At 46.9% G+C, this 13,921-nt stretch overlaps 1 protein-coding gene across 2 annotated transcripts; it reads right to left on the reverse strand.

Annotated features, from left to right (window-relative positions):
- Positions 1 to 10,723: 10,723 nt before the first annotated feature.
- OLFML3 (olfactomedin like 3) lies at positions 10,724 to 13,464 on the reverse strand. 2 transcript variants are annotated; one of them, XM_004380380.3, is made up of 3 exons: positions 13,234 to 13,464; positions 12,267 to 12,552; positions 10,724 to 11,934 (listed from the first exon to the last, which is right to left on the reverse strand). In XM_004380380.3, the coding sequence occupies exons 1-3, from the start codon at positions 13,345 to 13,347 to the stop codon at positions 11,114 to 11,116; spliced, it is 1,221 nt and encodes a 406-aa protein (XP_004380437.1). In that variant the 5' UTR covers positions 13,348 to 13,464; the 3' UTR covers positions 10,724 to 11,113. The 2 variants fall into 2 exon arrangements, with proteins under 2 accessions (XP_004380437.1, XP_012412127.1); XM_012556673.2 differs by lacking the exon at positions 13,234 to 13,464 and adding an exon at positions 12,758 to 13,004.
- Between the last annotated feature and the right edge of the window lie 457 nt (positions 13,465 to 13,921).

Here is a 13,921-nt window from a genome sequence, read left to right on the forward strand (position 1 = left end):
TAAAATGAAGAAGCCAAACTAGACTATTCCTAAGGTTCTTCCCTGGAAGTTCTAAAAGCTTTAGGTTTTGTCTTAATTATCTAGTGCTGCTAAAACAGAAATACCACAAGTGGGTGGCTTTAACAAACAGAAATTTATTTTCTCACAGTTTAGGAGGCTAGAAGTCCAAATTCAGGGTGCCGGGTCTAGGGGAAAGGTTTTCTCTCTCTGTTGGCTCTGGGAGAGGTTCCTTGTCTCTTTTCAACTTCTGTTTCTTGGTTCCTTGGAGATCTCATATAGCGTGGCATCTATCTTCCCCCATCAGCGCTTTTTTTTTTTTTTATTTGCTGCTTGCTCAATTTGCTCTTTTATATCTCAAAAGAGATTAACTTGAACCACACTCTATACTAACACTGCTTCATTAACGTAACAAATAAAACCCATTCCCAAATGGGATTAGAACCACAGGTATCAGGGTTAAGATTTACAACACATATTTTTGGAGGACACAGTTCAATCCATAACAGGCATTAAGGCTTGAATTTGCCAATCATATGAGATAGGAATCCAGGCAACATAATCCTGTTTTACAAATGAACAAATTGAGGCTCAGAGAGGTTAGCATCTTGCCCAGGGTCACACAGTGAATGAGTAGCGGAGCCAGGACACTCAGCCACATGGACCAATCACATAGATATATAAAGGTCATCTTACTCCCCTCCCTATGCTCTTTCCACACCTTCTTCCTTCTTCCAAAAGGGCAATCAGAATAGACGGAGAACGGCTGATGCATTTGACAATGGCATGGATTTACAGGTCTGGAACACAAAATTCAGCACCTACAGAACAAAAATCATGTGCAATAGGACAGTAATAAATATCTGGAAGACTAAGTGCAACCAAAACAGCATTGAAGGATCTATCTGTCAAAATCAACAGCAGTTAAGTTGAAAAAAATCAATAGTGACAGCTACTAGTGGCACATGCTGAACAACTTAAATATCTTTGAGACAAAACACCGTGGAAGGAAAAGGGCAGCTCGGAAGCACAATGTCAAAAACTCCCACACCATTGCTGGCAGAGTTGGTCCAGGCACAGAGAAAGGGGGGATGCTTCAGCACTCCTTGCTTTCTCCCCTGAAGGCTGGTTCAGGCTACCTGTCAATCATGTTGTTACTGGTATTGCAGAGACCTGTGGTAGGAAAAGGAATCCCTAGGTGGCACAAACAGTTAAGCACTTAACTAAGAAAGGGAAGCTTGATAGTTCAAACCCACCCAGAGACACCTCGGAAGACAAAGGTCACAGCCTTGAAAACCCTATAGAGCAATTCTACTTTGTACACATGGAGGTAGCCAGGATTTGGAGTTGACTTGATGGCAACAACATGGTGGAAAATGTGCAATGTCTTCCTATAGAACGATGTACCAAATGGAGAGGGAAGGCAGCTGAAAAACCAGTGGTTCAAGACAGATGTTTTTAGTGTCAAATAGAGATGGCCACCGGCCTACTCTCACATATCAAGACAACAAGAGTCATGGGCCTGGGAATGAACATTTATTGAGCACCTGTTATATACACCATGCATCTGTCAGCCACCTCACATCTGTCAGTTTATTGTACTGTGGTAGCTTGTGTGTTACTGTGATGCTAGAAGCTATGCCACCAGTATTTCAAATACCAGCAGGGTCACCCATGGTGGACAGGTTTCAGCAAAGCTTCCAGACTAAGACAGACTAGGAAGAAGAACCTGGCAGTTTACTTCTGAAAAAATTGGTCAATGAAAATCTTTTGAATAGCAGTGGAACATTATCTGATATAGTGCTGGAAGATGAGCCTCTCAGGTTGGAAGGCACTCAAAATACAACCGGGGAAGAGCTGCCTCCTCAAAGTAGAGTTGACCTTCATGACGTGAATGGAGTCAAACTTTCAGGACCTTCATTTGCTAATGTGGCACAACTCAAAATGAGAAGAAACAGCTACAAACATCCACGAATAATTGGAATGTGGAATGTACAAACTATGAATCTACAAAAATTGGAAGTCATCAAAAATGAAATAAAACATGAAGATTGATATCCTAGGCTTTTTTGAGCTGAAATGGACTGGTATCGGCCATTTTGAATCAATCATATGGTCTACTATGCCGAAAATGACAAATTGAAGAGGAATGGCATTGTATTTAGGAATCAAGTCAACTACATCTATGGAAAGAAACAATGGAAAAACTCAGTATCATCAGTCAGAACAAGGCCAGGAGCTGATTGCAGAACTGACCATCAATTGCTCATATGCAAGTTCAAGTCAAAGTTGAAGAAATTTAGAACAAGGCTACAAGAGCCAAAGTATGACAGTAGACCAGATGATTTGTGCGATGACATCAAGGACATCATACAGGAAGAAAGCAAAAGGTCATTAAAAAGACAGGAAAGAAAGACCAAAATGGATGTCAGAAGAGACTCTGAAATTTGCTCTTGAATGAAGAGTAGCTAAAGAGAATGGAAAAAATGATGAAGTAAAAGAGCTGAAGAGATTTCAAAGGGTGGCTCAAGAAGATAAAGTAGTATAACAAAATGTGCAAAGGTCTGGAGTTAGAGAACCTAAAGGGAAGAACACACTTGGCATTTCTCAAGCAGAAAGAACTGAAGAAAAAATTCAAGATTCAAGTTGCAATATTGAAGGATTCTATGGGCAAGATATTGAATGACACAGGGAGTATCAAAAGAAGATGGAAGCAATACACAGTCACTGTACCAAAAAAGAATTGGTCGACATTCAACCATTTCAGGAGGTAGCATATGATCAAGAACCAATGGTACTGAAGGAAGAAGTCCAAGCCACACTGAAGGCACTGGCAAAAAACAAGGCTCCAGGAATTGATGGAATACCAATCGTTTCAACAAACGGATGAGACACTGGAAGCATTCACTTGTCTATGCTAAGAAATTTGGAAGACAGCTGCCTGGCCAACCAACTGGAAGAGATCCATATATATGCCCATTCTGAAGAAAGGTGATCCAACAGAATGCAGAAATTATCGAACAATATCATTAATATCACCAGCAAGTAAAATTTTGCTGAAGATAATCCAAAAAACAGTGGCAGCAGTACATCAGCAGGGAACTGCCAGAAATTCAAGCCAGAACCAGAAGAGGATATAGAATAAGGGATATCATTGCTGATGTCAGATGGATCTTTGCTGAAAGCAGGGAATACCAGAAAGATGTTTACCTGCATTTTATCGACTACTCAAAGGCATATGTGGATCATAACGAATTATGGATAACATTTCGAAGAGTGGGAATTCCAGAACGCTTAATTATATATAGACCTGTTTATAGACCAAGAGGTAGTCGTTCGAAGAAAACAAGCGGATACTGCATGGTTTAAAATCAGGAAAGGTGTGTGTCAGGGTTGTATCCTTTCACCATTTTTATCAAACTGTATGCTCAGCAAATAATCCGATCAACTGGACTATATGAAGAACATGGTATCAGGATTGGAGGAAGACTCATTAACAACCTTGCTTGCTGAAAGTGAAGAGGACTTCAAGCACTTACTGATGAAGATCAAAAACTACAGCTTTCAGTATGGATTACACCTCAACATAAAGAAAACAAAAGTACTCACAACGGGACCAATAAGCAACATCATGATAAATGGAGAAAATATTGAAGTTGTCGAGGATTTCATTTTACTTGGATCCACAATCAACACCCATGGAAGGAGCAGTCAAGAAACCAAACAACGTATTGCATTGGGCAAATCTGCTGCAAAAGACCTCTTTCAAGTGTTGAAAAGCAAAGATGTCACTTTGAGGACTAAGGTGCGCCTGACCCAAGCCATGGTATTTTCAATCACCTCATATGCATGCAAAAGCTGGACAATGAATAAAGAAGATCAGAGAAGAATTGATGCATTTGAATTATGGTGATGGCAGAGAATATTGAATATACTATAGGCTGCCAGAAAAATGAACAAGTCTGTCTTGGAAGAAGTACAGACAGGATGCTCATTGGAGGCGAGAATAGCGAGACTTGTCTCACATACTTTGGACATGTTATTAGAAGGGACCAGTCCCTGGAGAAGGACATCATGCTTGGTGTCATGAATTGAATTATGCCCCCCCAAAAATGTGTGTATCAATTTGGCTGGGCCATGATTCCTAGTATTGTGTGGTTGTCCTCCATTTGGTGATTGTAATTTTATGTTAAAGAGGATTAGGGTGGAATTGTAACACCACCCTCACCCAGGTCACATCCCTGACCCAATGTAAAGGGAGTTTCCCTGGGGTGTGGCCTGCACCACCCTTTATCTCTCAAGAAATAAAAGAAAGGGAAGCAAGCAGAGAGCTGGGGACCTCATACCACCAAGAAAGCAGTGCTAGGAGCAGAGTGCATCCTTTGGATCTGAGGTTCCTGCGCAGAGAAGCTCCTAGTCTGGGGGAAGATTGATGATGACAAGGACCTTCCTCCAGAGCCGACAGAGAGAGAAAGCCTTCTCCTGGAGCTGACGCCCTGAATTTGGACTACTAAACCATGAGAAAATAAATTTCTCTTTGTTAAAGCCATCTACTTCTGGTATTTCTGTTATAGCAGCATTAGATAACTAAGATACTTGGTAAGGTAGAGGGCCAGTGAAAAAGAGCAATACCCTCAACAAGATGGATTGACACAGCGGCTGCAACTACAGGCTCAAACATAGCAAAGATTGTGAGGAAGGTGCAGGTCTGGGCAGTGTTTTGTTCCATTGTACCCAGAACTGACTCAGCGGCACCTAACAACAACATTATATATAAGATGCTCTGCTAGATATTTTGTCAACGTTAGCTCATTCATTCCCCACATTCACTGAAGAGAAATGAAGTTATATGCCCAGGATTACATGGGTAGAGAATGGATTTGAACTCAGCCTGTCATAAGTTCAGAAGTCTGACTTTTTCCACTCCTCCACGCAGCCTCCAGGACATGGGTTCTGGGCCTGGCTCCAACATTTACGAGCTATGCGGGCTTAGACAAATCGTATTAACTTCTATGATCCTCAGGGGAGCTCTGGTGGCCCAGTGGTTAAGCGCACTGCTGCTAACAGAAAGGTCATTGGTTTGAACCCACCAGCCCACTCTGCAGGAGAAAGATACGGCAATCTGCTTCTGTAAAGTTACAGCCTTGGAAACCCTATGGGGCAGTTGTACTCTGTCCTACAGGGTCACTATGAGTCTGAATTGATTCAGCAGCAATGGGAAACGGGATAATCCTCAGGATTTTCAGTTGGAGATACCTGTTACCATCCAGTCAATTCCAACTCATAGCAACTATATAGGACAGAGTAAAACTGCCCCATAGGGCTTCCAAGGAGCAGCTGGTGAATTTGAACTGCCAACCTTTTGATTAGCAGCTGAGCTCTTAACCACTGCACCATCAGGGCTCCTCAGTTGGAGACAGGAATGATTACACATATGTCACCTGCCTACCTCATAGGAATTATTGTTAGGATCAAAGGAGATAAAATACATGACAGTGCATTGCTAGCCGAAAAGACTAATGCAATGAGTATGGTATTAATAATATCACTGACACCTACTATGTGCCAGGCACTGGGCTTACTGCTTTAGAATGATTACTTCAGTTAATCCTCACAATAATCTGTGAAGTTGGTACTATTACCCCCATTTTACAGATGGAAAAACTGAGGCTCACAGAGGTGAGTCAGGGCTGGGGTGGGAATCTCCAAAATCCTTGCTATGAGCCAGATGCTGAACACCAAATGTCTTCCCATCATCTTCAATAGTTATTATCTTCCTCGTAAGGCCACGTGTATGTTAGCCAAGCATGAGAGTTTCTCTTTAGATTTTAGAGCTAGGTATTATAACTGTGGAAGGGCTAGTGTAACCTTCAGCTGGAAGGGGACTGCTTTCAGCTTTTATCTGGCGCTTGTCTTTGCTCAAGTGAACGGAAAAATGCTACCAAGAGCATTTACTGCTTGCCAGAAATGTGCCACTCCCCGAGTTAGGTCTATGGGGGACAGAGACAAACATGCTTAGAGTTTCAAAGTTTCAGTCTAATGGGAGAACACAAATACATACTGGCATTTATTCATTCAGCAAGTATTTAGTTAGCCTTTTCTATGAACCAGGCTCTGTGTTAGGCCCTGGGGACACAAAGATGAGCAAAATACAACAAATTGTGACACATGCTTTAAGCAGGATATGCACAGGGTGAATAGCGTCCTTAGGAAAGGCACCTGACCCTGTGTGAGGGCGAGTGGAGGTGGTCAGATGAGGCTTCCAGAGGAAGTGAGGTTTCAGAGCTAGCTACCCCATATTGTCTGCACTGCTGGAGAGCTTGCATGTATCATCTTTATTCCTCACAGGGCAGTCCTATTGGGTAGGTACAAGTTATGATGGAGGAAGAAACAACACACCATGGATGAACACGATGGGAAGGGTAACTCTGACCAGGCCATCTAGGAGGTGTCATGGAGGAGGCATGATTTGAACAAGTCTGGGTAGAATGGTTTAGGGCAGGCCTACCACGAGTTCTTTCATTATTCTAGTGAGTCCTCTGGGTCATGTGTAGGGAGGAACACTCTAAAGGGTCAAGGTCATTTGCCCAGCAGCCCAGGGGATGGAGTGATATTTTTGGTGGGGAGTTAAGGGGAAAATGAGGATGAATCTTATTCAAGCTTCTTTGGGTTACAGGGAAAAGCAACTCACTAGACTAACGTAAGCAAAAAATAAAAAGCAAAACAACAAAAATGGGGTATTTAAGGATTTAGAAATCCTGCAGAACATGCATTATACCTTTTTTGCCAACTGCATAGCCTCCTTGTGCCATATTTTCCCATGCACACTCTGCGCGCTATTTACCTGGGGCACGTTATTTGTGAAAAATACGGTAGTGTGACCTCGGCAGGGGTGGCTGGAACCAGAAAGTGAACACCTGTCAGAATCAGCTGCTATCTCACTTCTGCCTCATCCTTTTCCCTCTGCAGCCTGGCTCACACTGCCTCTCTGCTGCAGGCCAAAAGATGCCCCATACACTTCCTCAGATCTAACCTCTCTGTTCTACAATTCTAAGCGCCCAGGAGAGAGAATTGGATTTGTTCCCTTTGGGCCACACAGCTATGACCAGGGAGTAAGAGCATCTGTTCTCAAAGAAGGTGGAGTTTGAGCTGAGCAGACCCCAGAGGCTGACTTGGCAGCCTAGGTCATGCCAGCATGTTCTGGAGAGGTATCCAACTCTGGGTACTGTCAGAACCCAAGTTATGGTGAAAGGATGCTGAGAGTTCTTCGTTTTTACTTCCTCACCTCTGCCCTTTAAAGTAATACATGGGCTTCCATGTTTATAATTCTTCGGTGGAGTTATTAAATCCATAAATAAAGATTTAATTTTTAAAACTCTGCATCGTGAGAGCAGAAGTTAAAGGGCAGGCAGAGGAGAGCTTACCAGCCTTGATGGCTGGGGCAGCAAAGGCAGAGGCACTCAGCTTCCGGGCTGCGAGGGCAGAGGAGCCAGCAGAGGCTGAAGCTGCTGACAGGAGCTAAAGCCAGCAGAACAGCCCCTGCCCTCAGATGAAGGAATTAGAAAAGCCCTCCTGTACCAGAGAGGTCCCTGAGTGGTGCAAACGGTTTGTGCTCGTCTACTAATCTAAAGGTTGGCGGTTTGAACCCACCCTGTGGTGCTACAGAAAAAGGCCTGGTGATCTGCTTTCAAAAGGACACAGCCTTGAAAACCCTATGAAGCACAGTTCTACTCTGTAGCACATGGGGTCGCCATGAGTTGGAATTGACTCGACAGCCATGGGTTTGGTTTTTGGTTCTTGTACCAGAGACCACGCTGCAAATGCAGCCACAGAGAGGCAGGACAGCAGGACTTAAACAGACCTGAAGGCTCCGAGAAATACCAGGGCAGTTCAGCAGCTCTCAAAATGAGCAAGTTTTGACCCAAACCAGTTAGAGAAAGGGGGAGCAGTGGAAGGGGGCTCTGCGGGGAGGGCGCCTGTACAAGAAGAGGGATTGAGAAGGGATCCAGAAAGTCTGAACCTGGAGGAGGAGGAGGGAAGAGCCCCAACCCAGAGGAAGCGCCGACAGCTGAACTAACAACTTCGTTCTTTACATCTCTGCCCACCCTCTTCCCCACTATCCAGGGCTCTGACAACATTGGCTCACGTTCCTTGATTAAAATGAGCAAGAGGAACACTGATTTCTAGGGAAGGCAGGCTCTAAGACCAAAATCAGGAGGGACAAGATATTGAGAACAAAGAGAACTTGGAAGTTAGGGCAGGAAGCTTTAGGCACCAGGGTGAGGGTGAGGGGTGCCCTCTCCACCCTGCCTTGTGATAGAGAAGCAACATCAGGGCTAGATGATCTGGCAAACAGCTGTCTCCACAACAGCAGTCCATCCCGGTTCTTCATGTTATTTCAGCACCCTTGTCTCTGGCTTGTCTCTGGCTGTTTATTGTTTTAGGGCCAGGTGTTGAGGGCAGATGTGGAACTTCCTTTGGGCTCTTAATTCTACCCCCTGCCCACCCCACCCCCCACCCCCCGATTAGGGCCTTTGCCTCCCGCTGTCTTTTGTTCAACCCAAACCAGAGGTCATAACCTGTTTCTGTCAAGCCATGAGTCGTGGAGGGTCTGAGAAGGGACGATGAGGCTGGTTTTTGATGATAGGATTCAGCTACTGAGGCTCTGTCTCCTGGAGCAGCAGATAATTTAGTTTAATGAATTTGGACAGTTCACTGGATCTGCCCACACAGTTCCACTCACCTTCCAAAACGCTTCCAAAATAGCACTAGCTATTGTACAGGAGCCAAAAAGAAGAAAGCTAAAAGTAATAAATGACAAGGCCTCAGAAATTTCTGCCCTTTCAGAAAAAGTCTGAGTGAACTTCTCCAGAGAAATTTTAAGCCTAAAAGAAAAAGACTGCTTCTTCCTTTCTCATTGAAGAATCAGGCAAAGAAAGACGCCACAAAGACAACCACACGTATGTATGAGGTGGAAGGACCCGGTTTTCATGGAATTGCTGAGATTTTAAAGAGGTACTTATAGTCGCTGCTCACACTGATGTCATTTACACACAGTTTCAGAGCTATTCTCTCCTCAGGTCCTCAAAATGCCATTCCCAGTGTTTGGTGCTATCAGGGTAATTCCACAGACACGGCTCCACCCTCCAGTAACTTACAATCAGACACACACAGTCACACTAGGAAGGAGCCAAACACCCACATGTGCACACGTGCACACACACACACACACACACAATCACACACTCAGTCACAGTGCCATGCTGCCACTCCTCCTCACTGTCTGGACCCCTCTCCAGGCCTCCACTGAGAACTCCTTTCCTCCTCCACCCTTCTCCTTGTACACCCTGAGCTGGAGCCAGATGTTCTGTGGGCAGACCCCTCTGTGGGCTGACAGGTGGTGATTACTGTTGCCAGCCCCACATTAGGAGAGAATTGAATGGGAGAGAGCCCCCACCCTCCTCGGGCTCCCCACAATAGCGCCTTTGTGAGGTGCTTTGTTGCCTTTCTTTTCCCCTTCCTCACCAGCCTACGTCAGGAGCAGCTCTTCCTGAGGGGCGAAGAAAAGAAGACAGAAGGAGGATCACAGGGCCCTGACTGATCCACCCTACCCTGAGATGGGGAAGAGGGCCATACTTTGGGGAGAAGATTGTGTTCCTATTTCTCACCTCTCCCAATCAGGATACATAACTAGGAGGACTCCCAGGGCTCCCTGAGGTAAACTTCCCCATAGAGTCTTGTCCATCAGCAGCCTTGCTCCTGTGAATGCGGAACACGGGGATGAACTGGGGTGCAGTGGGGGACCGGGTACAGAGATCAGCAGATTCCTAGAGTCTAGAGTCCAAGACCCAGGGCTTTCCCCTCTCTTATCTTTTCTCCGTTCCCCAGACTGCCTTCTGCAATCCAGAGCCAAAGGCCAGGGTACTAGGTCAGGAAGGGTTAAGTTTCCAGGACTCCTGGACAGACTTCAGCCAGATTCTGGGACTAGGGTAGGGGTGATGAGGGTGGAGAAAGGAAAAGTTGGGGAACTGGTAAGACCAACATCTGGGACATGGTCACTGCCCTCCTTGCTACCCAAACCGCAGACGCTGTGGCAGCAGGAAAATCAGAGAGGCTCAGACCAAGAACGATTGTGCAACCCGGTCTGGGGAAGAGCCCAGAGCCGGAGATGGGAGGTGGTCTGGGGTGGGGGACAGTTCACTCCAGAGGTGAGACTTAAAGTTCTCACTGAAAACATATGCACTCAGGGCTCTGGTCTCCACCCTAGACTATGATGCAATTAAAATCCATTCTCTAGTTCAAAAACATCTGAGCATTCGAATTGGAAACTCTGCCCTGGGCCCCAGTCTCTCACGGCCAGAGGCACGGTGCCATTGGTGGTTCTGGGAAGGCTGCTGTGGATGGTGGTCTGTGTGGAGGGAGGCTTTTGCCCAGCCTCCTGAAGTGGGAGGATTCTACCACTTCCCCTGGCGCCTCACAGTACAATCTGTAACTGGAGAGGTCCCTCTTCCCTCAGCAAAGGGAGCCCAGCCAAGTCTTCAATGTGGCTGAAGGAGTAGGAGTGGGATGGGAGGAGGAAAATGGAGGGTCATGGGGAGAAATTTGATCTGAGGGCTGCCCCAAACAAGCACAGGAGAGGAGAAGTGGATTTTCTTTTTAATACAAAATGTTGCAATACAAAATGATGCCGAGGAAGTCCCATTCTTCAGGGCACTAAAGAGACCGTAAGGTAGAGAGGGTGGAGTTGAAAGTCTTCTATTCCCTCTTCCCCTACTCACACTGAAGGCAAGGAATACTCTGTTCTCTGCTCCCTGGGGTTGCCCCCATAGGGTTGTCTTCGACTGGTCTGAAACTTGATGTCACGGAGCAGGAGAGTGGGAGTGCCTACTTCAGGATTTTCACTCTTTAGTTCTAAGAGGATTACTCAAGATCTGGAGTTCCATGTGGAACCAAAGGGCTGTGAGAATTTGGCTTCTGTTGGCCAAAAATAGGGGATTTGAACCATAATTTGCCCACATTTGGAGAATGAGGAGCAGGAAATTTAGTGGGACTCGACAGCACCCAACAACAATAAACATACAACAGTGAGAGAGATTCAAAACACAAAGCTAGCTCCTCAAACTTCCTCCTCTTTCTTCCTCATCTCCAGCTTGTAGACAATCTGGTAGCCATCGTCCCAGGCATACAGCTGACGCTCTCGGGGGTTATAGCGGAGACTGGCGTGGGCGCCATATCGGCGGGGGAAATAAGGGAGTGCTGCCCGCTCAGGGGTCAGGGTGCCACTGGCATCAAAAGAGCACTGGATGCGGGCCCGACTGGCAGGGCGGGTGTTATAGACTACGTACAGGGTTCCACAAATGACAAAGGCAGCCTCGGCATTCTCTCTGGGACATGGTGTGTCCCACTGCTGCTCTGTGTCCAGTGTCTGTGGGTCTAACTTGGCCAGACACAAGTGCCTATCATCCTCCCGGGTGGCATAGACAGCCCAAAGGCCCTCCTCATCAGCTGCCAGGTCAATGTAGGTGTCTGCTGTCAGCCCATATGGGGGGATCAACCCTTCTGCTGGGAATACTGAACTGTCCACCACTGTTCGGTTTGCCAGGTGGAATTTGATGAGCTGCAAAGTGTTCTCTAATTCGCCACCCCCTCCAGGTCCTCCAGGAGGCCTCCGGGCATAATAGAGAAAGCCACCATATACCAACTGCCCTGTGCCTACCCAGGGAAACGGCACCCGGACTCGGGAAGCTTTCCGGGTAGCCATGGAAAGGGAGAAGTCACGCAGCCTGGGGAAGACAAAGGCTGTGTCGTTCTGCGTCCCATCTAACACGTAGATCTTCTCTGCTGGCCCCAACGGATCCTTGGTCCATAGACCAGCTGGGCCACCGAAACGCTTCAGGATCTTCATTGATCTCACCTGAGAAATTGTGTAGCTACAGTCTGGTGGGGAAGGAGAAAAGCACAGGAAAAGGAAAGACGGGTGAGAATTAGACATCTACAGCAAGAACCCCCATGGTGGGCTATTTGGTAAAAGGTAGGCATTTGCCCAGTGGCTGCCTCCACTCTTCTGGGGGATTGGGAAAGACAGGGCACAACAGAAGCCTGGGTCCCCAGAAACTCTCCTTTAATGGACCTTCCATAACAGAGATCTCCCCAAAACAGATTCCCAGAAGATAGAACCACGTTGGACTGGGACAAGGAGAAAAAAGGGAAAGAACCAAGGAAGAATGCAGGTTCTTAAAGTGTTAGGGGCCTGCCTTCAGGTCACTTACCTGTCAGCATATCGTACTTCTCATTTCTTCTGCCCTTGCTTTTGGTCCCAGGGCCGCCGGTCACCTTCTCATCAACCTCTACACAGGGTACAACTGGGTTCTGGGTCTCCAGATAGTCAACCTCCCGCTCCAGACGGTCCACTCTCCCTAAGATGGAGTCAGCCTCAGTTCTGAGTGCCTCCCGCTCCTTCTCAGCTACCTCCAGCAGCGGCAGCATCTTGTTCTTGAAGTCCCGCAGCTCAGCTGCATGGCGACTACTCTGGTCCTGGCACTGGGCCAGCCGTTCCTAAAGGGATGGGGGCGCGGGAGGGAGGGCTGAAGTGTTACAACTCCCAGGCAGGAAGAGGCCCAACCAGGGAGTCAGGAACGGGAAAAGGGGCACAAACTCTACCAGGTTTCAACATCCCCTTCAACCCCCACAAAAAGGGAAACCAGATGTTCAGCAATGCTAACTGTGCAAAAAGCCCAGCTTGACTCACCTAGGCCCCTACCCTTATTCCACATTCTCCAGCCTGTGTTCTCTGGGAACAGCACCACTGAATCATCTGAGCCTCTAGGGCAGTCTAACTGCACCAAGGTGGGAGGGGGTCTCTGCTCCATCACACAATTCTCTTGGATGCTACAAACCTCAAACTTAAGGCAGGAAGTTGCAAATTCTCAGGAGCCTCCAATTTCAACAGAGTTATCAGCTCTACTGAGATGCTTTCCCATAATCCTAGCTCTCATTTCCACTCTGTCCCCTTAACCCATCTAATCCCAGGTATAAAACACAAATGTATATTTGCCTTGGAATTGCTCTATGTGGACAAAGAGGAGGCCTTGCACTTTTGAGGGTCTACTTATTAAAAGACAGGATACTCTGTAGTTTCTTCTAGAGCCCGATCTTGTCATCCCCAGATCCCTGACAAACGGGGTGAACCAACAGATGTGGAATCCTTCCAGGTTGGACTAGAAAAGAGTCCCTCACCTCTAAGGCAGCTAGTCGGCGTTCCATGTACTCCACAAGGTGCTGCTGCTGTCCTTGAAGGGGGTCCGACCATGACAAAAGGAGCAAGATGAGGAAAGGAGTGCTGGGCCCCATGGCAGCTGGGAGAGTGGGGCCAGGGTAGTGTGCAGTCTGTCTCTTCCGCTCAAGCCCTCGGCTTAGCTTTGGAGGCGGGGTGGGGGGCGGTGCCTTCTCTTTCTGGATCTCTGGGCCCCTCTCACTACTCTGGAATGCTTTCACAGTCTCTTTACAGCTCCCACCCCCTCCTTTCAGCCTGGATTGATCAAATACAGATGGCCCCACTGCAGAGGAGCCAGAAGCCTTAACCACCTCCCTCCTAGGCTGTAGGTTCCCAAGGAGAGGGGTGGTGGGAAATCCTAGGGCAGAAGCGCCTCTGGGCAGTCACCCAGGGAAAGGAGCTAGCTGTAGGAGACAGAGGCAAATAGGCCCCAGAGAAAATTCAGCAAACTCTATTCCTGTTTTAGGACTGCTTCCAATGCTGACTTCTTACGAAACTGACATCCTTCATTAATCCTTCCTTTGCTGGCAATGCTAGAATGGATTGTTTTCTGCCTTATTCAGTGGAAGCTGGAAGAGGGGGAGATGAAATTTAAGGGGAGGAAGTAGGGAAAAAAAGGCCATAGTGGTCAAGATTTGTTCTAACTTCTTC

The sequence above is a fragment of the Trichechus manatus genome, unplaced genomic scaffold (genome assembly GCF_000243295.1).
Source record: "Trichechus manatus latirostris isolate Lorelei unplaced genomic scaffold, TriManLat1.0 scaffold00073, whole genome shotgun sequence".
In the NCBI taxonomy this organism is placed as follows: Eukaryota; Metazoa; Chordata; class Mammalia; order Sirenia; family Trichechidae; genus Trichechus; species Trichechus manatus.

Bases quoted from the DNA above. Each gene is read 5' to 3' on its own strand.
- OLFML3 (XM_004380380.3), bottom strand. From the start codon at position 13,347: ATGGGGCCCAGCACTCCTTTCCTCATCTTGCTCCTTTTGTCATGGTCG. The intron at 12,553-13,233 runs GTGAGGGACTCT...CCATCCCTTTAG, and splicing joins GCCGACTAGCTGCCTTAGAG to GAACGGCTGGCCCAGTGCCA. The intron at 11,935-12,266 runs GTAAGTGACCTG...CTTCCCCACCAG, and splicing joins GAAGTACGATATGCTGACAG to ACTGTAGCTACACAATTTCT.